General features: G+C 52.2%; 10 protein-coding genes and 1 non-coding gene across 11 annotated transcripts; 6 read left to right on the top strand and 5 right to left on the bottom strand.

Moving 5' to 3' along the window:
* The first annotated feature begins 170 nt into the window (after positions 1-170).
* Positions 171-1,771, top strand: V8C40DRAFT_245024 (uncharacterized protein). Its single transcript, XM_083215782.1, has 3 exons — positions 171-449; positions 596-764; positions 875-1,771. Exons 1-3 carry the CDS (start codon positions 429-431, stop codon positions 1,339-1,341), a joined length of 657 nt encoding a protein of 218 aa, XP_083072923.1. The 5' UTR covers positions 171-428; the 3' UTR covers positions 1,342-1,771.
* Positions 1,772-1,812: 41 nt separating this feature from the next.
* Positions 1,813-2,692, bottom strand: V8C40DRAFT_265816 (thaumatin family-domain-containing protein; the record flags this gene model as incomplete). Its single annotated transcript, XM_083219689.1, has 3 exons — positions 1,813-2,276; positions 2,331-2,601; positions 2,675-2,692. The coding sequence occupies 3 exons, from the start codon at positions 2,690-2,692 to the stop codon at positions 1,813-1,815; spliced, it is 753 nt and encodes a 250-aa protein (XP_083072922.1).
* A 1,251-nt stretch (positions 2,693-3,943) lies between these two features.
* V8C40DRAFT_245016 (uncharacterized protein) lies at positions 3,944-7,435 on the bottom strand. The gene is made up of 4 exons (XM_083215781.1): positions 6,347-7,435; positions 6,085-6,189; positions 4,654-6,025; positions 3,944-4,570 (listed from the first exon to the last, which is right to left on the bottom strand). The coding sequence occupies exons 1-4, from the start codon at positions 6,956-6,958 to the stop codon at positions 4,371-4,373; spliced, it is 2,289 nt and encodes a 762-aa protein (XP_083072921.1). The 5' UTR covers positions 6,959-7,435; the 3' UTR covers positions 3,944-4,370.
* Positions 7,436-9,562: 2,127 nt separating this feature from the next.
* Positions 9,563-9,657, top strand: V8C40DRAFT_t122. The gene has a single exon. It is a non-coding gene; the product is annotated as a tRNA-Phe (tRNA).
* Positions 9,658-10,373: 716 nt separating this feature from the next.
* Positions 10,374-12,421, top strand: V8C40DRAFT_287461 (uncharacterized protein; the record flags this gene model as incomplete). The annotated part of the gene is made up of 3 exons (XM_083222722.1): positions 10,374-10,571; positions 10,632-11,676; positions 11,734-12,421. The coding sequence occupies 3 exons, from the start codon at positions 10,374-10,376 to the stop codon at positions 11,814-11,816; spliced, it is 1,326 nt and encodes a 441-aa protein (XP_083072920.1). The 3' UTR covers positions 11,817-12,421.
* A 919-nt stretch (positions 12,422-13,340) lies between these two features.
* V8C40DRAFT_245006 (glucokinase) lies at positions 13,341-16,324 on the top strand. The gene is made up of 3 exons (XM_083215780.1): positions 13,341-14,156; positions 14,231-14,310; positions 14,391-16,324. The coding sequence occupies exons 1-3, from the start codon at positions 14,060-14,062 to the stop codon at positions 15,777-15,779; spliced, it is 1,566 nt and encodes a 521-aa protein (XP_083072919.1). The 5' UTR covers positions 13,341-14,059; the 3' UTR covers positions 15,780-16,324.
* V8C40DRAFT_221666 (uncharacterized protein) lies at positions 16,224-17,704 on the bottom strand. The gene has a single exon (XM_083212218.1). It carries the CDS (start codon positions 17,594-17,596, stop codon positions 16,454-16,456), a length of 1,143 nt encoding a protein of 380 aa, XP_083072918.1. The 5' UTR covers positions 17,597-17,704; the 3' UTR covers positions 16,224-16,453.
* Positions 17,705-18,564: 860 nt separating this feature from the next.
* V8C40DRAFT_245000 (uncharacterized protein) lies at positions 18,565-20,917 on the top strand. Its single transcript, XM_083215779.1, has 2 exons — positions 18,565-19,238; positions 19,461-20,917. The coding sequence occupies exons 1-2, from the start codon at positions 19,170-19,172 to the stop codon at positions 20,487-20,489; spliced, it is 1,098 nt and encodes a 365-aa protein (XP_083072917.1). The 5' UTR covers positions 18,565-19,169; the 3' UTR covers positions 20,490-20,917.
* A 33-nt stretch (positions 20,918-20,950) lies between these two features.
* V8C40DRAFT_244998 (cyclophilin-like domain-containing protein) lies at positions 20,951-21,908 on the bottom strand. Its single transcript, XM_083215778.1, has 2 exons — positions 21,802-21,908; positions 20,951-21,707 (listed from the first exon to the last, which is right to left on the bottom strand). The coding sequence occupies exons 1-2, from the start codon at positions 21,832-21,834 to the stop codon at positions 21,252-21,254; spliced, it is 489 nt and encodes a 162-aa protein (XP_083072916.1). The 5' UTR covers positions 21,835-21,908; the 3' UTR covers positions 20,951-21,251.
* A 152-nt stretch (positions 21,909-22,060) lies between these two features.
* Positions 22,061-24,372, top strand: V8C40DRAFT_244997 (aspartic endopeptidase). Its single transcript, XM_083215777.1, has 2 exons — positions 22,061-23,310; positions 23,366-24,372. Exons 1-2 carry the CDS (start codon positions 22,391-22,393, stop codon positions 24,192-24,194), a joined length of 1,749 nt encoding a protein of 582 aa, XP_083072915.1. The 5' UTR covers positions 22,061-22,390; the 3' UTR covers positions 24,195-24,372.
* Positions 24,235-25,880, bottom strand: V8C40DRAFT_244994 (4'-phosphopantetheinyl transferase family protein). The gene is made up of 3 exons (XM_083215776.1): positions 25,827-25,880; positions 25,421-25,750; positions 24,235-25,346 (listed from the first exon to the last, which is right to left on the bottom strand). Exons 2-3 carry the CDS (start codon positions 25,505-25,507, stop codon positions 24,546-24,548), a joined length of 888 nt encoding a protein of 295 aa, XP_083072914.1. The 5' UTR covers positions 25,508-25,750; positions 25,827-25,880; the 3' UTR covers positions 24,235-24,545.
* Positions 25,881-25,960: the final 80 nt, after the last annotated feature.

The raw sequence follows: 25,960 nt of genomic DNA, 5'->3' as shown, positions 1-25,960 counted from the left end.
GGGTCCGTCGACGGGCTTGTCAGCAAAAAGGAACCAGGCCCGACCTCAGCGTCCCTCTAAAGACCAGTAGACGCCTGTAACAGCTTGCTACAGTACAACCAGCGCTAACCGACCCCGCTAAGCCTCCCCCTTGCCCCCCCTAGCTTTCAGCGCAGACCTGCACCTGCGAACCCCTCCACCGGCCCCGGGCGCTTTTCCCGCCTATCACCGCTACTTGTCCATCCATATCGCTATCGAGACTTGCTTCGCCTCGTCCATTATTCCTCTCCCACCTTGATTTCTGGGAGGGTTTCTCATTCTTCTTCTGTTCTTGAAATTCCTCCTTCCAGCGTCCCCTTTGTTCCGCGCGTTTCCAGCCTGATCAACCATCTGTTATATCCATCTTACCGTTAAGAAAACAAAACAAAAACTCCCGAAGAAAGACAATCATGAGTGGCGAGGAGCACGAGGTGCGTCACATCCAATTTACCACGCATTTACAGCATAAACACAAAGCAAAAACCCCATACACACGCCCGCGCGCATACATATACCGACCCTAAAGAATCCAAAAAATGACAAACTCTTGGCTAATACTTTCTTTCTTTTTTCACAGGGCGCCTCCATCGAGGAGCAGCTCATCGAGGCCTGCCGGCGCGACAACGTCGAGCTCCTGACCGAACTCCTCGAAGACAAGTCCGACCCCGAAATCTCCAAGCTGCTCAACGAAACCACAACCGTCATGGGCAACCACCTCTACCACGAGGCTGCCTCCCGCGGTAACTGTACGAAAAGCGTCCCCTTTCCCCTATCCCCGTCCCCCTCATGGTGTTTACCCCCTCCCGGGAGGGAAACAATCCCGCACAAGTAAACTAAAACAAACTCCCCTTACCAGACGACATCATCGACCACCTCCTCGACCAGCCCGACTTCGAATGCGACCCCATCAACCGCCTCGAGGGCGACACCCCCCTGCACTCCGCCGTCCGCTGGCTCAACGCCGAACCCCCCGCCCAGCGCCCCTTCGGCCACCACCTCATCGACATGATGCTCGAGGCCGGCTCCAACCCGCGCATCAAGAATAAAGGCGGCCTCACCGCCCTCCAGCTCGTCGACCCCCGCAACCAGGAACTCCGCGACCTCATTCAGCGCCACGAGTACGCAAACCAAAACGCGGGCGACTTCGTCAACGTGAGTGCGCCCCCAAGCGCGCCCCCGCCAAGGCCCGCGGGCGAGGCCCCGGGTCTCCCGGTCAATGGTGTGGCCGAGAGCGATGACGACGACGACGCCGAGTTCAGTGGCAGTGATGAGGAAGAGAGGGCCGAGTGGGAGCGCAGGAGAAAGAACAAGAGCAAGCGGTAGACACAGCGAGGCAAAGAGAAGAACAATTCTTAAAGCCAGTCCTGAGCTACAAGGGAAAATAGCACGCACAATGGCTGGCCCATGAGTCTGGAGAGGAGATGGTAGAGATATACTAGCCGAGCAACTTGATTGATTCGAGGCAGGCGTTGGAGGCTTTACCATATCATTTATCACAAAGGAGGAAGCCATGTTGGAATACATGTTGTCACAAATGAGACGAGATGCGCACGTTGGAGTGACAAGGCTCGCACTCTTATACACATCATCATAACAAGAAAAGAAATAAGCAAACCAAACACTTCAAGATAGACAATTCAACTACAGCTATCCATCCATTGTGACTTGGTTAAAGGGGGGGTTGAAATAGGTAAAAGCCATGATTTTTAGGTATTATAGGAGAGAAATGAGGAATATACAAGAATGTGTCTCACCTCAGCCAATCCTGTATCCATCATTGCTGATTTGGCACTCTTAGAGTATTGCCCAAGTACAAGCAACAGCGACGCAGATCATCAGCATAAGTGTCCATGGTCTCACAACGCCCGCAGACCCACGTTCTTCCATGATATAAGTTGCATTTCGGAGCCTCTTGAGAGTGTGTGGCGACAATTTCCCACCACTTGCCAACTCAAACATCTCCGAGCCCAGCTTGCGGAGAATATCAGTTGATCGGCCTTCGGGACACATGACGACTTCCCAGCCGCCGCCCTTGGGGATGATAAAGGTCGATTGCTGATCATCGTAGGCAAAGCTATAGGCGTCTGGGCATACCGCCTTGACTGACTTGCTATACTGCGACGGCTTGCAGATGTGGGGATCATGATACTTGCCGATGCAGCAGTCCTTGTCTGTTCCAGTGGCCGCGCAGGCGCTGTTGCATGGGGCAAAGGCAGGCCGCTCAACATTGTCGTCAGGATAGGGGTAGATGCCATTTCCTGGGTGAGTTGGAGGAAAGGCAAGATTTAGCCACGGACACTATGCGCTAACACTCTCGTTCGTCTCCTCCGACTCTAGGGGAATCGGGTATGTCACATTGGAGTAAAAGGTGCCATTGCCTGCTGGCGAGTACACCCAGCCTGTGGTGGCAATGCATGCGCAGTTTGTGAGGTTCGGTGGAATGAAGGTGGTGTTCTTGGCCGGGATGTAATTGATCCCCATGGGTATGTTGTATCCGTCGACGAGAGAAATGTCGTAAAACGTTTGCAAGTTGTCAACTCCACCGGCCAAGTTGAATTCTGCCAGTGTTGCAGGAGTAGCTCCCTACGTGCACACCTCGTTAGAACTCGTTTTCATGATATTTTGCAACTCCGTGATTTCAGGGGGTGTCACATACACTGAATTCATAGTCCATCTTTGCGAAGCAGTCTCCCGTCTTGCAGGCACATGAATCTCCGTTGACAGTACAGTTTGTCCGGCCCCATACTCGACCTTGCCAATCAGGGCCTACCTATAGCTTCCTTGTTTTGTTGGCTGCCAGCTCGAATCCTCCGATTCCAGGCCCTGTTCCGGACTGCGTTGCAACGCCAGGCCATATTGTTGAGTCACACTTATTCGTCACTACTAAGGGAATCCTCTCATCCTTCTCACCGGGAGGACCTTGTTTTTTGGCGATTGGTGGTTTGTCCAAAGCTTGACTAAAAAACGCCGCTTGCCAGTTGTGACTCTCAGATGAATATTTTGCTGCCTGAACCACAGGTAATATTAACAGGACGTTTGTCAACGCCAAGATCGTTTGTCTATTCCTTGAGTGTCTATAGTCCATAACCCGATTCCAATTATTCGTTGTATGCGGCATGGTTTTTTGGATGATGTGACTTCGAATACAAATGCTCGTATCTCCTAAAATACGTGCAGCGAGTTACTGCCGTATATCTGATCAGATGCGGGATCAATATATTCGAAAGAACAAGCCTGATATTCCGCTTATGATGAGTATATGGTCAGAAAGACAAAGATGGCTAGAGTTGACAAAGCTGGAGTCTTCTTTCCGAATCAATCGATTGCCAGCTCCAGTAGAATCGCAACAAACACGCCTTAGAGACGAATAGCGAGCACGTTGTAGCCTGCAATCTTGCTGTTGTTGAAAACAAGGGCCAAGCGGTGGATAAAAGGAGGCAATAGATCGAAGCGGAGAATGCACTGATAATTGAGAGCGTGGGCCTCGGGGTTCCTGGAGGTTCGTGAGGTGGTTAAAAATGCTGATAATCAACACGCCGCGGCTCGATACTGCAGCGTCTGGGGATATTTCTCAAAATCAGGAAGGGAGAAAAGAGAATTAGAGAAGAAGAAAAGAGAAAAGAACCCAGGAACGTAGAGGAGGATCAGAAGATGAATGACTGCCAAGCAACTTGACAGCAAAGGGAATAGTTGATATTGATAGTAATACTGATGATGATGAAAGGAAGAAGAGAAGAGGGAAAAGAGAGAAGTTCAGGGATTGGCTAGCAAAAGATAACACCACTTGCCTCCTTCCTCTCGGTTGTTCCACTATGGAAAAGGGCTGACGCTGGTTCCGCGAAAAGGCAAGTGCTGCTGTAGGCTTCTCTTTGCGGCATTTCTACTTAATACATGAAATCTCACTTGACAGATGGAATGGCACACCGTTGTGGACTAACATGTTCTTTCGTCTAGCCGAACTCGACTATCTATTAATGACATTGCCAATCATAATCTTCTTTCGTTTCATTCATCATCATCCCCATTCAGCAAGCAAGAGTGGCTGTCGAATCATGCTCTCCTCTAGGCTTGTTTATGTTCAAATCCAACATCAATAAAAAAAAACGTGTTGCTGAAATAGCAAACAAAGAACCCATGTCTCTCTCCCTTAGCTTTTCTCTCTGCGCCCCGCCGGCTATCTAGATAGCGCTGGGCCCTGTATATCTTCCTCATATTGGCTGCGTCCCCTGATAGGTATCATGTGTGTATATATCTTTGACTTCAAGGCCTGCTGGCTGTCTTGTCTTCATCAAAGCTCCAAACGTGTAACGAGGTATGTACTAGTAAAGCTTCCTCATCTACTCCCTCATTGTTTACCTGAATCGGGCTCGGCAACGGCCCATAACTTCGCCCTGGCACACGAGCTCTGCGCTAAACTCTGAGCCGTCCAGAGTCAGGTAAATGTCAAAGTACACTCGGTAAAAGGTACCCTGGGGGGTATCCATTCGCTCAAAGTCCTTTTCGAGGTTCTTGCGAGACAGATCGGATGTGAGAGTAACAACTTCCTTGATGCCTGGAGAAATAAGTGTGTTAGTCTCGCTCATGATTGAGTGGGGAAAGTGATAAGGATAATAATGCTAATGGGAGAAAACTTACGAGGATCCTTTGTATATTCGGGGCAGACGTCGTCGTCACAGGCGTACAAAACATCTTCGTACATGAGAGTGGCTCCTGGAGCGACCTGTCTGAAGAAAGAGACCTTGTAGGGCTCGCCGTTCTTGACCTTCTGACCCTTGTGGACAAAGATTTGTCTGGTGAACTTGCATCGGTCCTTTCCATCAAGAGACGGCACTCGGTAGGCCTCGGGGTGGTAGCCCTCCTTGAAAGGCTGCAGCGTAGCCATGAGATAGTGGCGACGAGCAATACGGTGAGTGATGACACGCTCCGTAATACCGGCAGTGACGGCGCCCTTGACAATGGCGGCCACGGAGTCCATGGGTCGGACAACCTTGGACTGGAACTGAGGAGGGACATGCAGCTTAATCTGCTGGAACAGGTACTCTGAGGCACCAAATCCACCGACAACCAGAATGTTTTGCAGTGTTCGGTTTTGGGCCTGGATGGCAATGATCTGGTTTCGCACCAGTTCCAAGATTCTGTTGACAACGGGCTCAAAGCACTGCAGAATTTCCTCATTGGTAAAGGTCATGTAACCTTCCTCAATGCCAGCCTCGGGGAACTCAGCCTCGATACCGACGTCAACAGCCCACTTCTGGCCGTTGTTTCGGAAATCGGCCTTGATTCGGTTCTCAAAGTCCATGATACACTTGGCGTAGACACGGCCGGCTGTCTTGGATCCATCCGGAAGCTTCATCTTTCGAATCTTGGTCCGCAGGATGTTGCTAAAGTTGCGGTTCAAGGCGGTAGAGCCACAGGAGTCACCTGATCCAGCGGTACATTCAGCGACTGTGAAAGGATTCTCATCCTCGACTTCGTACGCAATCAAATCGACAGTACCTCCACCACAATCAACAATCAGGACGGCATCGTGAACCTTGAGGTTGAGCAGACCCGTCTTGGAACAGAACAGAGCTGCGGCTTCCGGTTCAGAAACGAGAGTCAGGCGGTTATCGTTTTCGTCGCGAAGGAAGCCGGCTTGAATGGCGGCAGCTCGGGTGGCAGCCTTGCCAGCGTCGTTCCAAATAGCCGGCACGGTCAGATAGTATCGAATGTTGCGCTCTTCTCTGTTAAACACCTCTCCGAGAGTCTTTTGCAGCGATGACCGCATGGCTTGGCGGAGCTTGAAGAGGTAGTCGGCAGCGACATCGATTTCGGACTTTCCCGGAGGCAGAGGAGGCAGGTTGATGGGGTCAATATATGTGTTGCCGCTGAGCATCAGCTGCAGCTTGAACCACTCAACCTTTTGCACTCCTGGCTTGGGGTAACCTGTGGGAGCCAGAGCATCGGCGATATCTGGACCCCAGCCAACCACCTTTTGGTACTGGTCGTAGTAGAGCACGGTGGGGATCTGCTTGTGCGTCAGTTGTAATGCTCTTGTAGAGTATACGAGAGCGCAGCACTCCTCACCTTTTGCTTGGTGTATGAACCGGCACCTGGCCATTCTGTAATGATGTCTTCCTTGGCCTCGTTGTTGGTTGCAAAGGCAAATGCAACACCAGAGAAGGTTGTACCCTATGGAGACATCTTGTTAGCAAACACATTCTTGCGCTTCTTTCTTGTTTCTTGTTCTTGTTTCTCTCTCTCTTCTTTGTTTCTTATCTCCAGCCTCCTGCTTCTTGCTCTACCGAGCAGCACAGGCTGGTAGAATTTGAGAATCGGGGTTACTAACAAAATCGATGCCAACAATGAGCTGGGCCTTGCTTCTGCTCGCGCCCTCGACCTCGGCCGCCGGGTTATTCTGCTGAAACTGCTGCGTGATGGGACCTCCCGCGGGCGGTGGTCCAGGAGGGTATCCGGTGGGCTGGCCGAAACCGGGAGCACCTGGAGGAGGGCCGCCCTGGGGCATTCCCGGAGGCATCTGGCCCAAGGGATTCATGTTGGGCGGGTAGCCGACGGGAGCGCCTGTGTTGATAGGCGGAGGGCCTCCAGTCATCTGCGATGGCGGGGTGCGGTTCTGGCCTGGAGCCATGGGGCTGGTGCGGCCCATGGCGCCCTGAGGCGGTTGGGGATAGCTGCCAGCCGTGTAGCTGGGCGGGCGGGCGCCCGGGCCTTGGTGGTTCATTGGGCTGGCGGACGAGCCTGGAGGAGGCGGCGTCTGGGGATGCGGCTGCGGGAGCGTCTGCGGCGGGAACTGAGGTTGAAGCTGATGCTGTTGAGGTATTTGGCCTGGAGGAGGGGTACCGGTGCTGGTGGGGGGGACGCCCTGGACGCTGTGAATGCTGGCGGTGGATTTGCGTTTGCCGAGACCAAGGCTCTTGAAGCGGGAGTTCAGAGAACTCATATGGAGAGGGAAAAGAAGGGCAACTCGGGAAGGGGAAATAAGAAGAGGAGTGGAGGGGAGAAGAAGGGCTGATGGGGGACGAAGGCGCAGGGTGCAGGTGCTTTGCCGGGGCGAGAGGATTGGGCTTAGGCCTCAAAGGTTAGGTCGGGGTCTGGTAAGATCAGGTCCAGTTGAAAAGTGTCTGCTGGTGTCGGTTTTAGTGTCTGGCGCGCGCAGAGAGTCCTAAGAGAGGAATCTTTCAGCGGTTAATGCAGGGCCTGAGGTGTGGGAAACGGACTGACTGGATGGAGCAGAGGAGGAGGGAAAATGCAGGACGCACAATTGGTCTGGTCTGGCTCAGTTTGATTTGATTTGATTTGATCGGATCCTGCCAGGGCATGCACAGTACCAAGTTGAGGTGACAAAGCCAACAGCAGCCAGGACTGCACAGGACAACCGAAGGCAGGACTTGCGCTGGCCCTCGCTCGTACGAGTATGTACCTCGTTGCTTACCGTGCTTGTACTCGTAAATCGGTAGGTTCTCTCTCCCCCACGCCCCCCAGGGCTGGCTTGGCTGGGATAGGGCCAAGCCGGCCTGGCAGTCAGAATTTAGCAGCACGGCCAAGGGTGCAGTTTGGCTGTGCAGCGAGCTCTCTCACCAAAAGCGGCCATCGGATTGAATGATTAGCTATGATTATTGCCGTTTGCTGTGCAGGGCTGAGCCGCAGCTCGAGAAAGCCTCGGGGCTGGCGATGTGCCTTGCGCAGCACCCTAGTAAGAACCACACAGTCTGACACTGACACTGACATTCGATGACAGCACATGGCATCAAAGCTGTCTTGATCTTGACGACTGCCGAACGTGCTCCGTACCAGATGATACTCTGCAATTCCAAACATACAAGGTATCCCTTCGTCTGCTGCACCCTTTGCACCTCTGCCTCGTGTCAAAACGCAGGTTGGAATCACAAGTCACAAGCACTTCGTATCAAGACGAAATCGCCCACGTCCTTGACGTCAAGGCGCCTCTCCCCATAGTATATGCACTCCGTATTGCGTGGACGTTTGTGCAACTGCACGCGCTAGCTTTGCTCATTCTAGGGCCCACGAAAGGCTAACATGATTGAGTTGATTCCATCCCGTGCCTCCCCGTGCCCTGTTCCCGTCTTCTTCTCTCTTTCCTTTTACTCTGCTGTCTCTGCCGTCTTTGTTGCTCCTCTACGGATGCAAACAAAACCATTCCCATCCCTACATGCAGCTCTTGGAGCCATGGATGTTCAGCCAAGAGAGCGCATCCGTGTAAGAGCCAGGGTGCCCCCATCCAGGGCCTCTCATAGGCCTACCTCGTACCTGTAGGCTGTAGGCTACATCTGCTGGCCGTGCGGCTGAGAAACTCGGACAGCGATCAGCAGCAGCAGTAACACGAATATTGGATCGGGCAGCTCTTTGTGCCAATGGCACGGTTCAGTGGCGGGGCTAATGGCGAGCTTGCCATCTACTAGCGATGCAGTCAAAGATAGGCCAGATCTAGAATAGAATCAATGCAAAGGCGTTGAACGGGATGGCTTCTTCATCTTCATCTCTCTTCTCTGCTCTGCTCAGCGTGACAAATCCAATACTGTTACAGCACCTCTAAACAAAAGTCGCCGCGTCTAGCTAATCTCATAAATGGCACGACACGTTCAAGTAACAAGTGTGTGGACAAAGTGGGCTTTGCCAACCCAACTTCTCGTACTCTCGCATGCACTCCGTCCTTGGTACTGCCACAGTCAATGCCATTTGTGGAGGCGTTGATCGTGGCGGGGCGAAGCCACTCGCAAATCGACCACAAGCGTGAAGCAAAAAATATTCCCGCTGTTCTTTGTTTCCAAATGACCCGAGAGACAAGATACATGCACATGCCGTATTCCAACATCTCGCCTCTAGCTTCTGTGAACTCAACCATTCACCGTCGATGGAGGCCTCGGGCTGCTAACCTACTCGGCACAGCTGTACGGAGTACCTGCAACCAAAAGTACAGAGTAATGCAACGTGCCACACCCACAGGCAAGAGTCCTCTCCTCTCCTCTCCTCTTCTGTAGGGGCATCGGAGAGAATGTTAGCCCAGGACTTTTGGCTCTTGGCGGGTAGGACTTTGGTTTGGGCAAGGCGGGGTTGGTTCGGGCAGCCCTTGGGAGAGAACGGTGGGGCCTCTGGACTGACAGAAACCAAACCGTGTGCAACGGGCCATTGCGTTAGTAATCGTTTATCAACATGTCCAATGCCGCTCATGAGAACGACGTTGAAGCCCATCTGATACAGTAATGGGCGGTATTTATAGACTGGCCTGAAATAGGAGCCTTGCAGGCAGTTAGTAATCTTGCTCTCTATGTCCCTAGGTTGCTGGCTCAATCATAATATGCCCCAAATGAATCGACAATCACGTGTAAGCTTATCCATCTCCCAGGGACCGGCACAGAGCCGCATCAAGGCTCCACCGCCGCCGCTATTGTTTCTGTTTCTGTCTTTGTCCGCGTCAATTGCAAAGAAACAATTTTAGGAAACCACTTCGTCCCCACCCAATTCCACCCACCAACGAATGGTACTAATACCATCTAACTCTCGCAATTTCTCCAACAAATACCTTGCGACCTTAGCTCAGCTGGGAGAGCGTCAGACTGAAGCCTTTACTTCAATCACCAGTTTATCTGAAGGTCGTGTGTTCGATCCACACAGGTCGCATTTTTTTGCCCGTTTCAACAAATGCATCATGAAGTCTTTGTGTATTTTTTACCAACTGGTAGAATGGATTCTCCTTGTCTTTTCTTTTTTTCACTTTTTTCTCTCTCATATGGTTACTTCAGCAGGACATTTGAAATCCCAGTAGAGAACTCTCTGTCGTCTCCTTGCTCAACTATTTTATTTGGTTGCTGTAACAGGCCCATTCCGTTAACTCAGATAGTTCAAATGGACAACCTAGTTGTTGAAGTGATGAACCGAAATCTTCTTGGCTTGAGGATAGTATATGCATGATCGAATCTGTTACATATAACAAGACTGTCTATCCAGTGGGCAATTTCTGTGAAGTTGTTGCTGTTCGAAATCGTCCGTTGACTTCATCATCAGCTATTCCAGGGTAGCAGGCAACAACAGGAAAATAAATCCTATCGCAGAGAGATAAGAAGTCAATACGCCGATGCCTTCCTCATGCTCCCTATCTTTGCCAAATTGAGGCTCCTGCCTCGAGGAAATGCTTCAAGAGGCAGGTACAGGTCGACGGCAGACTTGGAAAGAGCGATGTATGACAAGCTCACCGGCAGATCGCCTGGACATGCACCATGGCCGTAAGGCAGACATTCACTGGCTTTGCTGTCTTCTCATTATTGTCAGAGATCGATTCGCCTCCTAGATCCAAGTCCAAAACATTTGAAGTGCAAGGCTATTTACATTCAACCACAATGGACTTCTATCAAGTGAATCTGGCCATCTTGGCCGTCGCAAATGTGTCTTCTTTCATCTACCATCGTCGCTCTCAGATCAACAAGCAGCGGCGTTGTGGTGTCCCACGAGATGAACAGAGTGAAGCAGTTGCTGCAAAGTTTCAACGGGAGTTCCTCTTCGTCTATGCTTTGGTGGTCGCAGCCGATTGGCTTCAAGTGAGTGAAACCTCCTTATCTCTTCTAGCTGTCCTGACCTTGACACGACCCACGGCATAGGGCCCCTACACATATGCAATTTATAAATACGAAAAGCAGCTCGAAGAACACACTGTCGCACTTTTATACGCCTCAGGGTTCGTTTCTGGTGCTGCGAGCGCCCCCTTTGCAGGACAGCTTGCAGATCACTATGGAAGGAGGGCTGCCTGCGTTGCATATTGCATCTGCTACGGGATTACATGCCTCACGATGCTGAGCCATAATCTCTACGCCCTATACCTCGGCCGCTTCTTTGGAGGCATTGCAACTACATTGCTATTTAGCGTCTTCGAGGCCTGGATGATTACCGAGTACCATCTATTGCAGCTTGACGAGAGTATGGTTTCTCTCAGCCAAGTTTTTGCAAACATGACCACCACCAGCACGATCACGGCGATATTCTCTGGCATAATAGGGAATGGCCTGGTCCAATGGTTCGATTCTCGGCTGGGACCCTTTCTTGCCAGCCTTGTCTGCTGTTTCGGGGCTGGCGTACTCATTTTGGTGATGTGGCGAGAAAACTATGGCAGTGTCAATAAGTCGAAGCAAACGCTAGGAGCACGAAAGCTGAAGCATCGCATGCTTGGAGCTCTAACTAACCCCAAGGTTATGGCTCTGAATTTTGCTTCTTGTTGTTTCGAAGGCCCAATGTACCTTTTCGTGTTTTTCTGGTCGGCTGCCTTGAAGAGCGTGAGAGTAAAGTCGGGGAACCAGGACGAGCTCCCCTTTGGTCTCATTTTCTCGAGTTTTATGTGCGCTATGATGGCCGGATCGAGAATCACCGCGATTCAGGACGCATTGTATTCAAAAGACAGCACATTGAACACGCTCATGCTCGTATTTGCCGTAACATCTGGGGGATTCGCTATTTCGACTATGCTGGATCACGAGTATATGCTCTTTTGGGCATTCTGTGTCGTTGAAGGCTGTGTGGGCGCATATTTTCCGAAAATGGCCCTCATGAAAAGCAACATAGTGGATGACTATGCGCGAGGTGGAGTCTATAGTGCTCTTAGGCTGCCTTTGAATGTCTTCGTGGTTGTCGTACACAGCCTCGATCGTGACGGTAAGAATAATTCAGCTTGGCCTGTTTAGTCTCCATCTCTAACTCGTTGGCTGCTAGGTGACGAACATAGGAATTCTGTTTTCTTATTCTGCGCGGGCCTCTTGTTGGCTGCACTCCTCATCATCTCGGGACAGGCCTGAGGCGGATATTATTCCAAACTGGTTTTTTTCAACCAGGGTAAGGCGTTATGACATCTGGCCTCTCTTGCTTCAGCTATGCAAGGTGGTCGGTCCACTTGTCCACATTGCTACGATCTGGCCTAGCACTGGTCCATTTTCTTACTGCCTGTACAATTGCTTCTGTACGACGATGTGTAATGGCGGCTCTACTCGAAAAAGTCTGAATCGATGGGCCAGTTATCCACACGGCATATAAGGAAAAAAAAGTTCTCCGGGTTAGGCTAAAGTGGGTGATCAAGGGGATATTACTATGGAATACCGCCTTTTTAAAGACCTAGAGACCAGTCGCTTTGTTGAAAACAGACCAGCTTCCCCGCGCCGATAGTTGATTGCTCGCTTTCGAGGGAGGAGAGTTCCCCATCTTTCTCTGCATTCGCGGATGATATAAGGCCCCCAAGTAGGACAGCTCTTGGTTTGTGCCGCTGAAGCTCCTTCTCTCGTTTGCGATTCTGTGAGTCGAGTAGGCCTTTTTTTCATGAGTTGTGAGATTGAATCGACGAGATCCCTTATCTAAGCGAAGCAAGCACAATTGACGTCTGCCGGAATTTTTGACTCTCTGGGTGTCTTATCTCTCCTCTCGAAAGCATTGTTATCGACGCGGCACAAATTGAGTCTTTTCTTACTTGCAGCTCTATCTTTCTGGACCCCCCCTACTTATCGAACCTTCAACCAAGCCTCCTCTGCGAAGTCGGACAGGCTCAATATTTTGTCAACGCCGCCTTGATTTGGTTTGCGCCATATACCATTATGCGCACCTGACGCTAGCATTACGGATCGAGAGTTTTCTGCGGTTCCCGGGTCAGCAGCAAGGCTATTCGGCGAAACTTTGCATCTGGCCGTGTCATTGCAGCGTCGTGATCGCCCGTCATCACCGGCAGGACCCAGGAGACGGTGGTTGTCTGGCGTTGGAGTGGCACTCTGTGCCTGCATCCTGCATCTTCGGGCCATTTGGGGGGAAATTAAACGATACAGGGGCTAAGTCCGCAGTACCACTTGATGAACGCCACTGGAGGAACGCTGAGTCGCCCAGCCTAACTAAACCAAAAATCGCGCGCTTTTCTCTCTACCACGAGATTTCTCGTACGCAGGACGGAGTACATACGCGGTATACGGCCCTTTTCTTCAGAGTCTCCAGCTTGGGCCACATTCGCTCCGCAGCTGCGTATGCGGGTGGCTCCATGGCCATTGTCTCTCCACGCCCAACTGTCCGAGTTCCTCGTGCCAGGAGGATCGTGAGGGTGTAAGTGGGAGCATGTACTGTGAGTAATGGCACGAATTGGAGAAGCTTGGCGGGATTGGGGTCCAAAATGCTTAATTGCCTTGTTAGCACACGATAAAAACGTCAAAACGGCGTGCCACGAGGACAAGGTTCGAGGCCTCGGCGCCGTGTGGCGCGACGGCCACGGCGACAGGGTGGTACCAGGAAAAGACGAACGGCCGAAGTCGACACTGTCCGTCGCCCATCGAGTGTGGCTGCTGCCCATACTCGTACTGTTTGTACTGTCCACGGTGAGCGAGCATCCCCTTCGTCATAGTTCCTCTGCTTCGTCTCAGGAGTCAGGGTACCTGTTCTGGAAAACCCCCATTGCCCGCGTTACTCCATCTCTTGCCCCGTCTCTACGTAACAGCCTACTCCTCAGTGGATGCCGTCTCGTTGGGGAACAGGAACATTCCAGAGCTTTGTCCAGCAGGACGGATATTCCGGTGGCCGTGAGCTTCCCACAAGCCTCCCACAAGCCCGCCGGCGTGTGACGAGTGGAGAGGCCTGTCCTGTGTACGCCTTGATTCGCCGGCCGAACTCTACACATGCGGGAGACACTCAATGGTAGGCTACGCTAAGCATGGAGCTCTCGGCCAAACGCCCCGCGCCGTCCCCAGAGTTGGGGCTAATCCCTGTGCTATCCATGCTCGCTGCGTAAATGCGCATCCACGGAATCACGCGAAAAGTATAAGGCACTGACGATTGTGGCCGGTTCGCTAATGTTTATAACAACTAGCTTGCCCAGCTCGCGCTCCATGACGCCAACATACAAACTGCCATCTCTCAGCTACCGTGGGCCTGCCAACTTCTCTCCCTCCTTCATCTCCATCCCAGAGTTCTGTGGCCTCTCTCTTCCTTGACCTCACAACTCACTATCCACGACGAGCTCATCTGTCCGCTACCACCTTTCGCATTCTCACCCCCAACGTCGCGAGTCCTCACAATGGGCCTAGCAGAGCACACCAGCAGGGTTGTGTCCGAGTTCGAGTTCTCGGACGAGGACCTCAATCGCCATGTTCAAGAATATTTGAAGCAGACCAGTAAGCTCAGCGCCAATTCCCTCGGGCGCATTGGTCGCCGCTCATGCATGTGCTCACCACTAACGTCATTGTAGACGAGGGATTAAAAGTAGATGGAACCAGTCTCAGTCAGATTCCCTCCTACGTAACTGCTGTACCAGACGGCACAGAGCGAGTGAGTTGTCCCCATAACTCTAGAAGTTCGCTGACGGACGGCACAACTGACCAATTGATTTTTTATTTTCATTTTTGCAGGGCATTTACCTAGCTGTTGACTTGGGCGGCACCAACTTTCGCGTTTGCTCCGTTACGCTAAACGGCGACAGCACCTTCAACCTGACCTACAACAAGGTCGCCATTCCCAAGAATCTCATGGTAGCCAAGACGGCGAGAGATCTTTTCGCTTTCTTGGCTAAGCAAATTGAGCTCTTCCTCCGAGAGCACCACAGAGAGCACTTTGAGAGCGCCACCTCCCGCCGCAACACGACTAGCTTCCCTGAGGGCTACCACGACGAGCAGATTTTCCGCCTCGGCTTCACATTCAGCTTCCCTGTACAGCAGCTCGGCATCAACAAGGGCAATCTCATCCGGTGGACCAAGGGCTTTGACATTCCGGACGCAATTGGCAAGGATGTCTGCAAGCTTCTCCAAGATGAGATTGACCGACTTCACCTTCCCGTCAAGGTCGCTGCTTTGGTCAATGATACCGTAGGAACCCTCATGGCGCGTTCATACACATCCACAGGAAAGCACCGCTCTCTTCTTGGTGCCATTTTTGGCACTGGAACCAACGGCGCCTACATCGAGAAGACTGCAAACATTACCAAGCCCATCAAGGGCGAATACGACGCCTCAACTGGCGAAATGGTCATCAACACTGAGTGGGGTTCATTCGATAACCAGCTCAATGTTCTTCCTACCACCGTTTGGGATACCGCGCTAGATCGAGACAGTGTTAACCCCGGCATCCAGATGTACGAAAAGCGTGTATCCGGCATGTTCCTGGGTGAGATTGTGCGACTAGCGGTTGCCGACATGATGAAGGATGACGAGACGTCCCTCTTCCGCGACACAAACTCTAGCACCAATGACTGGTCGACGACAACGAACCTCAGCCCCAAATCTGGTCTCCTGTTCCAGTGGGGACTGGACACTGCCGTCCTGTCCGTGGCTGCTGCCGACAACACCCCAGAGCTGGTGGCCATTCGACAAGAACTGGAGAACACACTTCAGGTGTACACCCCCTCACTGGAGGATGCGCAGGCATTCAAGGCTGTCGCCGGCGCTGTTGTTCGCAGAGCGGCTAGGCTCTCAGCTGTTGCCATTGGCGCCATCGTTCTCCAGTCAGGAAAGCTGAATGATCCCGCCGAGGAGATTGTCGACATTGGCGTGGACGGTAGCTTGGTAGAGCACTACCCCTTCTTCCGGGATATGATCTACGAGGCCCTGCGCGCCATTGACGGCATCGGCCCCAGCGGCGCCGGCAAGATCCGTATCGGTATCGCCAAGGACGGCAGCGGTGTTGGCGCCGCTCTGATCGCTCTGATGGCGCAGAAGATGGAGAAGCCTGGAGACTTCCTTGCTGACCTACGACGAGATATCAAGCGCCGCCTTTCTCAGCCTTTCGAGTCTCCTGGTATGTGACCTTCTCGAAAGATTTTACCATCTTTCGTCCTCTTTGCATTCTCCCTTCTTTGCATCTCCCCCCTCTCTGCTCATCTACTTTCTTGCATTTTAGCTAACATTTTTCTTACAGTCGAAGAATCATCATTGTTGTCCTTCCCAGTCTTGGTTGCCGCCGGCGTTGGAGTTGGTGCACTTGCCGCATTTTTGTACAGCAGATACAGCAGGAATTAAGAGGAGAAACCGGTGTTGAGCTGGTGTTGTCAATTTGGGTTGTTTCATGATTTGGGTCTTTTTCAATCTTTCAGGGGAATATCCAAAGGAGGCGTCTTTTGCACTTGGGGACACAAAAAGTTTTCTGTATATCAAGATTCCTGTTGGGACGATTTGTACGATGTCATGCATGATATGGAGAGAGCAGGTCTTTTTGTCTTTGGATTTAAAGCTTGTCTTGGTTTTCGTCGACTTGACGATGTTCTATATATGAATATGGAGGAAGGGGTGGATAGTAGCTAGTTGTAATTAAAGATTCTACGATAGTCATTAAAGATTCTTTCAAAGATTGATGTCTATTTTTCCAATTTTCCTTGAGTTTTGTTTCTTCTTCTTTTTGTTTTTGTGTATTCCTTTCTTTGGCTCAATCGCAACCAGAGGATTGGATGATTTCCTAGCAATTCTATAATGTATGATGCGCTTCACTGTCCAAACGCCGCAGCTGGGTATGATCTATCTTTCTTCCTTCTTACGGTGGAGCTGCTCCTCGAGCTCGCGCCGGATCCCGGCTCACTGCCGTTCTTGGGCGGTCCAAGGAGACCCGGCGCCATGTCCGCAGGGAGATCATTCCACTCCGTCTCGGGCCGCTGGTTCTGGAACGACTTGCCGGATGCTACTCTGGCAGGTGGCCTGACGGGGGGCTGGTTCGCCATGGGCGGCAGGCTCAGCACGGCCGCGGTGGTGCTGGATATGTCGGGGCGAGACAGCGGGGGCGCCGAGGAGGGGAGAGAGCCGAGGACGGAGGCGCTGACGGGTTTGGACACGAGCCAGGCCGAGTCGGGGCGCAGCTTGATGTAGTAGCCCCTGATGGCGGGCTCTTGCTTCTGGAAGCCGCGGGCCTCGTACCAGTGTAGGCCCTCTTCGTTCTCGGTCCAGACATGGGCCGTGACGGTTCGGACGTCGAGGGTCGGGTCGGTGACGGCAGCGGCGATGATGTCGTCAAGGGCGGCGGCGATGAGGCCTAGGGAGCGGTATGGCGACAGCAGGCATAGTGATTGGATGTATATGTTCTGGACGGTCTGGGAGCCGGCGGCACGCACGTCAACGTCGGGCTCGACGCGGCAGACGATGCCGCCGATGGGCTTGGGCTGGTCGTCACCCCGGTGCGCCCAGCAGATGACGCGCGAGAAGCGGCCTGTGACGGGGTCGGCGGCGCGGTTGTAGAAGGTCTCGGGGTAGCTGACGGGGAGCAGCAGGGCGTTGAGGCGGCGGAGGGCGTTGACGTCGGCGGAGGTGATGGGGCGGATGGATGCTTCGAGGGGGAGTCGGGGGTGACTTGAGGAGGAGGCTTGATGATTGTTGTTCTGCTCTTGAGCTTCTTGGTTTCGATCTGAGGATCGCGATGGCGGTGCGCCGGAGTGTGGGGATGTAGAATCCGGAGGCGGGGCGGACTCGGAGGATTGGGATTGGGATTGGGATTGAGATGGAGGAGATACTGGTATGAGGGGGATGGATGAGCCGTTGCTTTTGCTTGAAGGTGGCGGAGCGTATTGTGGTGGTTTGGCTTGGAAGAAGGATCGGATGGACGTTTGCGAGGGCTTCCCGGCGGTGGTAGGGAGTGACATTGCGAACAAAGATGTAGAGGGCCGCGTATAATGAGCAGTAATGATAAGTTTAAAAAAAAAAAGATGTAAATGCTTGAAGAAAGAAAGCTGGAGAGCAAAGCCACCAGATATAAAAACGAGTCAGTAAAGAATGTAGTTGAAACAAAAGTCAAGGGAGCACACGTTCTCCGGAGAAGTGCCGCAAAAATGTAAATACGAAGATAAAAGTGAAGACGGATGTTGAAGGTGTACGATTGGCTTTGGTCTCTCTTTTTTTTCTGGGTTCAGTTTAGGTTGTCTCGCGCGCGTTCGTTCAGGGGGTGCTATCAATGGATCTTTTGGCTGGACGGATCTACTACGGGATTGAGTTCAAGTGGCCGCTTGCAAACGGCGCTCGCCGGAAGGGCCATTTTTTGCCCAGCGGGTGCTTATCAGCGATAAGGCTGCAAATGTTCCGCTGGGTCAGGGGACGTGGGCGGGATGCTGGGCGCGCATCGCATGGCTAGTCAGGGGGGATGCAATCTGCAATCTGGGAAATCTACATGTGCAGTTTCTGGGCGCCGGATTGGGGCGTCTCATCGCTGTTCTCATTGCTGTACATGTATGTAAGGGATGGCTGGAAAGTATCATCAGGCACGGAGATCCATGGATGTTCGGAGTACGGAGTGCCACCAGGTACTGAGTACAGCCGAACCGAACTGTAGGGGCCTGTGCGCGCTGTAACTCAGCGGTAACCACCCGCTGGAGAGCTGCACGCAAGCCCATCTCGTCCCCTAAAAGCCTAAAATGACACGGGGGGAGATCCCGCAATTACGGAGTACCAACAGGCGCCTTAGCGGCATGCCGGCATCACTTTGCGCACAGCACGAGCACATGCACTCAACAGCAGCCAGTGGCAGCCACTGAAGAGTCAGTCAGCAGGCAAGCAGCTGGGGGTGCATTGATTCCTAAACCCAAAACTCCGATTCTGCACTCAATCGCCTTTTTTACACTGCATTCTGTTTCTAATCCACCTTTTTTCCCACGGCCCTGCGCCAGCAGAGCATCGCTTCTCATCTCCCTCTGCGTACTCGTACAGTAACCACTGCAATTAGAGCCAAGTCGCCAAGACGAGAGGAGCGTGACGAGAGCGGCCATCAATTCCCAACCATCGCTTTTATTTCCATCGCTCGGGAGAAATCAGCGCTTGGAGAGAGAAAACACAGACATACAAAAAAAAGAGATCGCCCTTCACTTCTCGCTCACCCCAGCCCAACCCCCAGAGTTACTCAGCGGAATGCTTAGTGCAAAGTGACGAAAGAACCGCAGGCGGCGCACCACTACCAAGTACTTTTGATGCTACTACTAGCAGCGTTCGGATTCCAAACCTGAGCCATCATCCATCCTTCTATTTGCCTCTGTTTAGCCTTTCCGTCAGATCAACCGGGGGCGAGAACCGGGACCGCCTTTTCCGCCCGGCATTGCTCGGTCATCCATCACACGACGCCAAGTTGCACAGAGCCGAACACTCACACACACACACACCTCAGCTCTTGGATCCTTATTTTTTTTTTAAACCCCTTCCTTCCCTATCCAGGGCTTACTGCGGCACATCATGAATTCAGCCTCGGGTCGGGCGGGCATCATCCGTGCCCGGGATGATGCTGGCAGCATGGATAAACTGGTAAGTCGTCGACACTGATGCAATTCCCATCTTCCCACCCTTGGCCTGCAAGACACCACTTAGGCTGGGCCCTAGAGCCTAGACGCTGGTGTTGCGATTTGCTGCTGCCCCGTCTGTCGTGGACGAGGACCAGTCTGCTGCATGCGTGCATCACCAATCAGTCTTGAAATGCTCTCTTCGGCGAGATGCGGCTGCTGACAATTCCCTGTCTCGTCGCTATAGGCGCATTCGGTGCTCGATGACATGCTATACAACATCGTGTCGGACCTGTTGATGAAGACGCATCGAGAGGAGAAGACGGCGAGGGCGACGACCGCTGCCATTCGAGTGCAGAAGCTGGCCTCGGACGCCTCAGAGAGCTCGACTCCCGACTCAGCTCCCGACGTGCGAATCGAAACGGATGCTGCCATCTACGAGGACGGCAAGGTGCTCCTAAAGGGTAACCCTCTCAAGACAACCGCGGATATCCTGTGTCCCCGATGCCATTTGCCGCGACTGCTCTATCCAACTGATGGCAAAGGCGCCCGAAAGCCAGACCCTACGATTGTCTACTGCAAGAAACACCCCTTCATCGAGAAGCCTGGGTGCGACATCTACGGCCAGAGTTGGGTTGGACCAGGCCCAGGAAGGGGCAAGAAGAAGAAGGACATGGACAAGAAGGACGGCTCGGATGCCCCCGAGCAGCGGCCTCCCAATGTTCTCTCGTTCCCTTCTGCAACCTGCAGCAAGTGCAAGAGATGTATCCTAGTTACACGGCTGAATAATCACATGGGGTCCTGCATTGGCAACAGTGGTCGTAACGCCAGCCGAGCAGCCGCTCAGAGGATGAATGGCAGCGGTTCCCAGAACGAACCGACGCCTCCTCCTTCTCAGAAGGCTACTCCTACGCCGACATCTCGGGCACAGAGCCCTAGGAAGCGAGACGTGAGCGACGACGACGACGACTCGGAAACCAGCAGCCACAAGAAGAAGAAGATTAAGCACATCCAGACGAAGAAGGTCATAATTAAGACGAAACCATCTTTGAAGAAGGACAAGATCAAGAGCAGCTCGTTGAGCCAGGAACAAAAGGCTGAATACGACGTGCCTTCGCCCAAGGTGCTGAATAAGATCAAGTCCAAGAACGAGAGCCCGATTAAGAAACTCAAGGTAACCAAGCCGGCCATGAGCTCGCCCATGTCGAAGAACGGTCGAGATATTGATGGGGAGTCTGAGTCGTCGGGAACGCTCTCCTCACCACCTCGCCATTAAGGGGAAGAGAGGATCAAGCAAATCTGGAAACCGTGCACGCGTCTGCTCTGCATGAATGCTACTGGCTAATTGGATACGGGATAGACTCGAAGCAGAGGGCCTTTGGAGTTTTGATATCCATGGATACTGTACTACTACCATTTCTTTCTTTTCTTTCAGAGATACAAGAGAGGAGAACGAAAAAGGAAAAAATGAATCCCCAGGGCTGCTTGCTTTGCAGTTGCTTTTCTTTACTTTTGCAGCTCTGGGGGCAGGTTGGCTATTGGGCTGGCTGACTGGCTTTTACATAAAGACGATGATACAACCAGCATCCCGAGGAAAACCGGGAATTTTGGCGTTGGGTGGAAAACGAATCTTTGCATCTTGACTTTTATTCATTCTTTTGCTTTAGGTTAATGAAATCTATATGTATAAAGCAAGGAGAAGATTTCTTCTTATTCTTTCTTATCTAGCTTCATTGTGCCGTCTACTCTTGTGTGAAATGTTCTTGATATTACGCCGTTATCACCTTGTTTTTGCTCTTGACGCGTGGTTGACGAAAAAGGGCGATTAACTCTCCCAAGATATATAGTAAGAATAACGAAACGCCATGCCGTGCCGTCTATGCCAATCCGCAAGCTATATACAAAGACGCCTCAATACACATAGAATATGTAAAAGCCGCGTCAAATGCATCCACATTATTGTATCCGTGTTCTCCCCCAAAAGACACCCCCAACTCGACCAAATACTCAACACAAGTCCCCTCAAAGTTTGACAAAATCAAAGCTCCTCCTCATCCTCCACCACCCTCGCCTTAAAAATCTTCACCTCCTCAACGGGCCTATCCTCCGGCCCCGTCGGCACCATGCCCATTCTCTTCACCACCCCCAGCCCGCTCTTGACCCTCCCAAAAATAGTGTGCTTCCCATCAAGCCAAGGCGTCGGCGCAAGCGTGATGAAGAACTGCGACCCGTTGGTGTTGGGTCCGGCGTTTGCCATGCTGAGAATGCCCGCGCCGGAGTGCTTCAGGCTCGGGTCGATCTCGTCCTCGAACTTGTCGCCGTAGATGGAGGAGCCGCCGCGGCCGGTGCCGGTGGGGTCGCCGCCCTGGACCATGAAGTCGGGGATGACGCGGTGGAAGATTGTGGATGCGTAGTAGCCGCGGGAGACGAGGGTGGCGAAGTTCTTGCAGGTTTTGGGGGCGTGGGTTGTGTAGAGCTCGAGGGTGATGGTGCCCTTTTTAATCGAGAATTAGTAGCTGTAATTTTTTTTGGCTGTGGTTTGGGAATATTGTTTGAGGCAAGGAGGGATTGTGAAGGGGTGGTTTTACCATTGAGGTTTCTAGAACGACGTTTGTAGTCATGATTGGCGAGATTGGCCTTGTCAGGGGAAGTTGGCGGTGGGATTTGAAAAGTTGGAATATGGAGGATTAAATGTTGGTTGTCACTGCGGGACGAGGCTGCGATGCTTGGTGTTGGCAAGCTTGGTGTGTTATCGCTATCGTGGCGCGCTATTGGCTGCCTTGTCTAGGCGCTGCAGCGGTGGCCGATTAGTGGCGTCTCTTCTGAAACCCACTGTATTTTCATGACTGCCTATTGAATCCATTGATGTTTTATGAAGGACAAGATTCAGAGTTCTTTCTTCTCATTCTTTTCTTTTTCGTGTCAACACATTTCACAGCCATTCCTTCTCATAGGTGCCTTTTGCTTTTTTTTTCCCCAGCTGCATTGGACTGGCCTGGGTCAAAGTGTCACACCATCTAGGACTAGAAATGTGCTGCTTGCTGCGGCCAACGTCATAAGCAGCCTTGTCGAGTTCAGACCACGTTTCGCCTGCCGGGGCATGTCCACGAAATATCCTCTAGCAGCTGGCATTCTCTGATCTTTGTATTAGAGCTACATTTGACACATACATAGACGATGGCTGCCACCAACGTCACCCTCATGGAGGGTTTGGACAGCCTCAACGTCACATTAAACACCACAGCATCTGCCGCCTCTCCTACTTCACTATTGGATACCCTGCAAGATGTGAGCTTCCTCCTGCTAGAGCTGAAGCTCGTCAGCGGCGCCATGGGAATCATCTATCTCGGAGCTCATGGCTCTCTACGCCGTCCACCATCTGCGGCTGTCTCGAAGGACAAGAAACGCCGGAAGCAAGACGATGAGACGTTCAGCCAGGGACTGGAGCTCTCTGACGCCATCCTGTTCCCCATCATGGCTGCCTGTGTGCTTGTTGGACTTTACTATCTTATTCAATGGCTCCAGGACCCAGCAATCATTAACAAGATTCTTCGCTCGTACATGACCACCATGTCCATGGCGAGCTTGCTGACGTTTTATGCACATGGGATCCAAGTGCTGACGTCGTTTGTCTTCCCCCGTTTCTGGCGTGGGAGAGACGGAAAGCTTCGAAGGGTTGATCAAGCCAAAAGGACCGTTGCGGTTTGCGATGACGCAGGCAACGAAGTTGAGAGCATCGACGCTGGCAAAGCGAATCCGCTTCCTGGCGCCTTGGGATTCTTTACGCCGGTAGCGTGGCTGCAGCAAAAGGCTTGGAACCTGAGGGATCTCCTGACGAGGCACTGGCTGCTGGAGATGTTTGTGCATGGAATGGGTAAAGAGACAGCGCACGTCAAGTTTGCGCACATGATGGCGCTGTTGATGGCTGTGGTCACGGCGATTGTGTACTTTGCTACCTCATGGCCGTTCCTGTCCAATATGCTGGGTTACGGCATGTGTTACGGGTCGTTTCTGATTCTTTCGCCGACGGATTTCCTCACTGGATCGCTCGTGTTGTGGGGCCTCTTCTTCTATGACATCTTCATGGTGTTTTATACGTGAGTTGTTCTTCTCTAATTTCTTTCCATATCGATGGACTAATGAATCTTGTAGTCCTTATATGGTGACGGTGGCCACGACTCTTGACGTGCCAATTAAGCTCACATACGAGGCAGCGTCTAGGAAGAGCATCCTTGGACTCGGAGACATTGTGATCCCTGGAATGGTCATTGGCTGGGCACTTCGACTTGATCTCTGGATCCACTACTATCGGAAGATCAAATACGAATCTACTGACTTGAAGATCATCGAGAAGGACTCCGACTCTGGAGAATCCATCACGCGAAGCGAGACCAAGCACAGAGAGGTTAAGACCCCATATGTCGATGTCAAAGGAAACTGGGGAGAGCGCATCTGGACTCGTCAGGCTTTTGGCCTTGTTAGTTCACAAACCCTTCCTGCTGAGGTTGCCGCGTCAAGGTTCCCCAAGACGTACTTTTACGCCTCCATGGTGGGATACTTTTTGGGAATGCTAGTTACGTTGGCCATGCTGCTCATCTTTAAGCATGGCCAACCAGCGTTGCTGTATCTCGTGCCGGGAGTGCTTGGGTCTTTGCTGCTGACTAGTTTGGTGCGCGGGGAGTTTAAGGAGTTGTGGATGTACACTGAGGATGGAAGCCTAGACACAGTAGACGTGGTGGTGGACCTAGACGGAAACGGCAAGGCAATCAAGACGATTGGCAAGCTGGAGGACGGCGTGGTGGACACGACCAAGGACGAGAAGAAGAAGGATGAAGAGAAGAAGGATGACGAAAAGGAGAAGGAGAAGAGCAAAGAAAAGAGTACAGAAGCGGGACAGACTGGCAGGAAAGGGCACAAGGTGTTTTCCTTTTCACTAGAGGCGCCGTCTGAGGGGGCAGAAGAAAAAGATCACGAAGAGTAAGGGATTCTGGTAAAATGGGTCATGGTTATATAAATATAGCATCAGATAAATGAATCAAGAAATGATACGGTACATCGTGTCTTCTATATGATGGAAGTATCCATACTTGGTAAATACACGAACAGGTATATATAGACTTACACGAATCGAGGACATTAGTCAGCCACATACAAATAGGAAGAGAAATATAAGATTCTTTCGTATCTAGAAGATGTAACCATCTTGCTTAGCAATTGCAATTCCGCTTGTCCTTGTCCTGTCCGTCTCTTGTCATGATGCATTCATCTATTCCATCTCTTTTGTATTCCATCTTATTTCATAAAACATGGCATGTCCAATCATCCCAGACATTCACTCGCCCAGCTCCTCCAACAGTGCCTCCGCACTCGCCAGCGTCTCCTCCAAATCCAAACTCTGCGGCTCTGGAACATCCAATCCCTCTCCCTTTTCTCCCCTCCTCACCACCGTGCTAATCATGTACTCATTTCCAAGCGCCCAGTCCAGCTTGACATCAACATCCGTCAGCTTCTCACCCTTGAACCACACCTCGAGCGTCTTATCCGCTCCCTCAGGCGGCGCCTCTCCCGGCGGCGCAAAGTAGCGCATCTCCAAGTCGTGCAGCCACGGAGCGAGAAGAGCGTCACCCGTCATCTTGACGTAAGCTTCACGAAGACACCAGTTCGCGTAGAAGTAGTCGAGCAGCTTCTGGGGTTGGTGCAACGGGAACGGAAGGCCGCGCATGCGACTGACCTCGAGCGGGCTGAGGACCTCGGAGTGCATGCCGATGAAGGAAGGCCAGCCCTGGGTCTGGATGTGTTTGACGTCGCGGTCGCGGCGCTCGCCGGGGCACACAATGTCAGTACCAATGGCGACACCGGGGGGAGGTTGATAGGCGCCGAAGAGGACGACGACGCCGTGCTGGTGGGTGACGTTGAAGAGGAGCGGCTCTTCGCCCGAGGGGAGGAGGAAGACGGGCTTTGTGCGGGCGTCGCGCACGGCGGTGGCGGAGCGGAAGGGGACGCGGCAGTAGCGGGAGATGGCGAGGCGTTTGAGGAGGGCGGATGCGAGGGAGAGCTTTGCGTCCTTGACGAAGTAGTATTTGAGGACGGCGGCTTGTTCCTCTGGGGAGAGCAGGGCGAGGGCGCGCTGGGCCTGGATTTGGTGTGTTAGTATGAGCTGGTGTTTATATAAAGATAATGAGGCAAGATAAGAAGATGAAGACGTACGTATTTGGGCAGATCTTTGGTGTTGCTGGCTTCGGGCCAGAGACTGCGGGTGTCGAGAGCCCAGAGGAAGACGTTGGGATGAGCCATGATGACTGCGTTGGTTCTATATCTCAGTCCCCGACTTTATCCCTTCAAACGCTTATATATAGATCAATGAAGCAAATAAGAGTGATTATGATGGAATTGGACAGAATAGAGATGATGTGAGATGAAGATACGGCCAGTCTCGGTGTTGAATGTGAGTAATTTTATGAGTGCAACGTCAGATTTGAATCCTACCTTATCATGAGATGTTGAGAGATGCAGTGAGATGGCCTCAGCTTTGAAACGCTGCCAATCACCTTGCTTAGCTGCCGCTTCCCCGCTCCGGCCCGCAGAGCCGCAGATTCACGGGCTTCTTGCTTACCGATGTCTGGCCGTATATTTTCTACGCTGTCCTCGGTATAATACTTTCAACTTCTATGTGGTGAGTCTAATTTATACATTGCTTTGTATGTGTCGTTCTGTTGGGGATTTTGACGCAAGTGGCTTTGATGTTGT

Source organism: Trichoderma camerunense (genome assembly GCF_050948025.1).
Source record: "Trichoderma camerunense strain CBS 138272 chromosome Unknown V8C40scaffold_9, whole genome shotgun sequence".
Classification (NCBI taxonomy): Eukaryota; Fungi; Ascomycota; class Sordariomycetes; order Hypocreales; family Hypocreaceae; genus Trichoderma; species Trichoderma camerunense.
Note: the sequence above shows the minus strand (reverse complement) of the source record. Positions and strands in the feature narration are given on the sequence as shown.

Excerpts from the sequence above, each read along its gene's own strand:
- V8C40DRAFT_245024 (XM_083215782.1), top strand. The coding sequence starts at position 429 with ATGAGTGGCGAGGAGCACGAG. Across the intron at positions 450-595 it reads TGAGTGGCGAGGAGCACGAG|GGCGCCTCCATCGAGGAGCA; the intron begins GTGCGTCACATC and ends CTTTTTTCACAG. Across the intron at positions 765-874 it reads GGCTGCCTCCCGCGGTAACT|ACGACATCATCGACCACCTC; the intron begins GTACGAAAAGCG and ends TCCCCTTACCAG.
- V8C40DRAFT_245006 (XM_083215780.1), top strand. The coding sequence starts at position 14,060 with ATGGGCCTAGCAGAGCACACCAGCAGGGTTGTGTCCGAGTTCGAGTTC. Across the intron at positions 14,157-14,230 it reads AGAATATTTGAAGCAGACCA|ACGAGGGATTAAAAGTAGAT; the intron begins GTAAGCTCAGCG and ends ACGTCATTGTAG. Across the intron at positions 14,311-14,390 it reads TACCAGACGGCACAGAGCGA|GGCATTTACCTAGCTGTTGA; the intron begins GTGAGTTGTCCC and ends TCATTTTTGCAG.
- V8C40DRAFT_245016 (XM_083215781.1), bottom strand. The coding sequence starts at position 6,958 with ATGAGTTCTCTGAACTCCCGCTTCAAGAGCCTTGGTCTCGGCAAACGC. Across the intron at positions 6,190-6,346 it reads TCATTGTTGGCATCGATTTT|GGTACAACCTTCTCTGGTGT; the intron begins GTTAGTAACCCC and ends ATGTCTCCATAG. Across the intron at positions 4,571-4,653 it reads CGAATATACAAAGGATCCTC|GCATCAAGGAAGTTGTTACT; the intron begins GTAAGTTTTCTC and ends TTATTTCTCCAG.
- V8C40DRAFT_244998 (XM_083215778.1), bottom strand. The coding sequence starts at position 21,834 with ATGACTACAAACGTCGTTCTAGAAACCTCAATG. Across the intron at positions 21,708-21,801 it reads TCGTTCTAGAAACCTCAATG|GGCACCATCACCCTCGAGCT; the intron begins GTAAAACCACCC and ends TCGATTAAAAAG.
- V8C40DRAFT_245000 (XM_083215779.1), top strand. The coding sequence starts at position 19,170 with ATGAATTCAGCCTCGGGTCGGGCGGGCATCATCCGTGCCCGGGATGAT. Across the intron at positions 19,239-19,460 it reads CTGGCAGCATGGATAAACTG|GCGCATTCGGTGCTCGATGA; the intron begins GTAAGTCGTCGA and ends TCGTCGCTATAG.
- V8C40DRAFT_244994 (XM_083215776.1), bottom strand. The coding sequence starts at position 25,507 with ATGGCTCATCCCAACGTCTTCCTCTGGGCTCTCGACACCCGCAGTCTC. Across the intron at positions 25,347-25,420 it reads CCAAAGATCTGCCCAAATAC|GCCCAGCGCGCCCTCGCCCT; the intron begins GTACGTCTTCAT and ends CACCAAATCCAG.
- V8C40DRAFT_221666 (XM_083212218.1), bottom strand. The coding sequence starts at position 17,596 with ATGTCACTCCCTACCACCGCCGGGAAGCCCTCGCAAACGTCCATCCGA.
- V8C40DRAFT_244997 (XM_083215777.1), top strand. The coding sequence starts at position 22,391 with ATGGCTGCCACCAACGTCACCCTCATGGAGGGTTTGGACAGCCTCAAC. Across the intron at positions 23,311-23,365 it reads ATCTTCATGGTGTTTTATAC|TCCTTATATGGTGACGGTGG; the intron begins GTGAGTTGTTCT and ends TGAATCTTGTAG.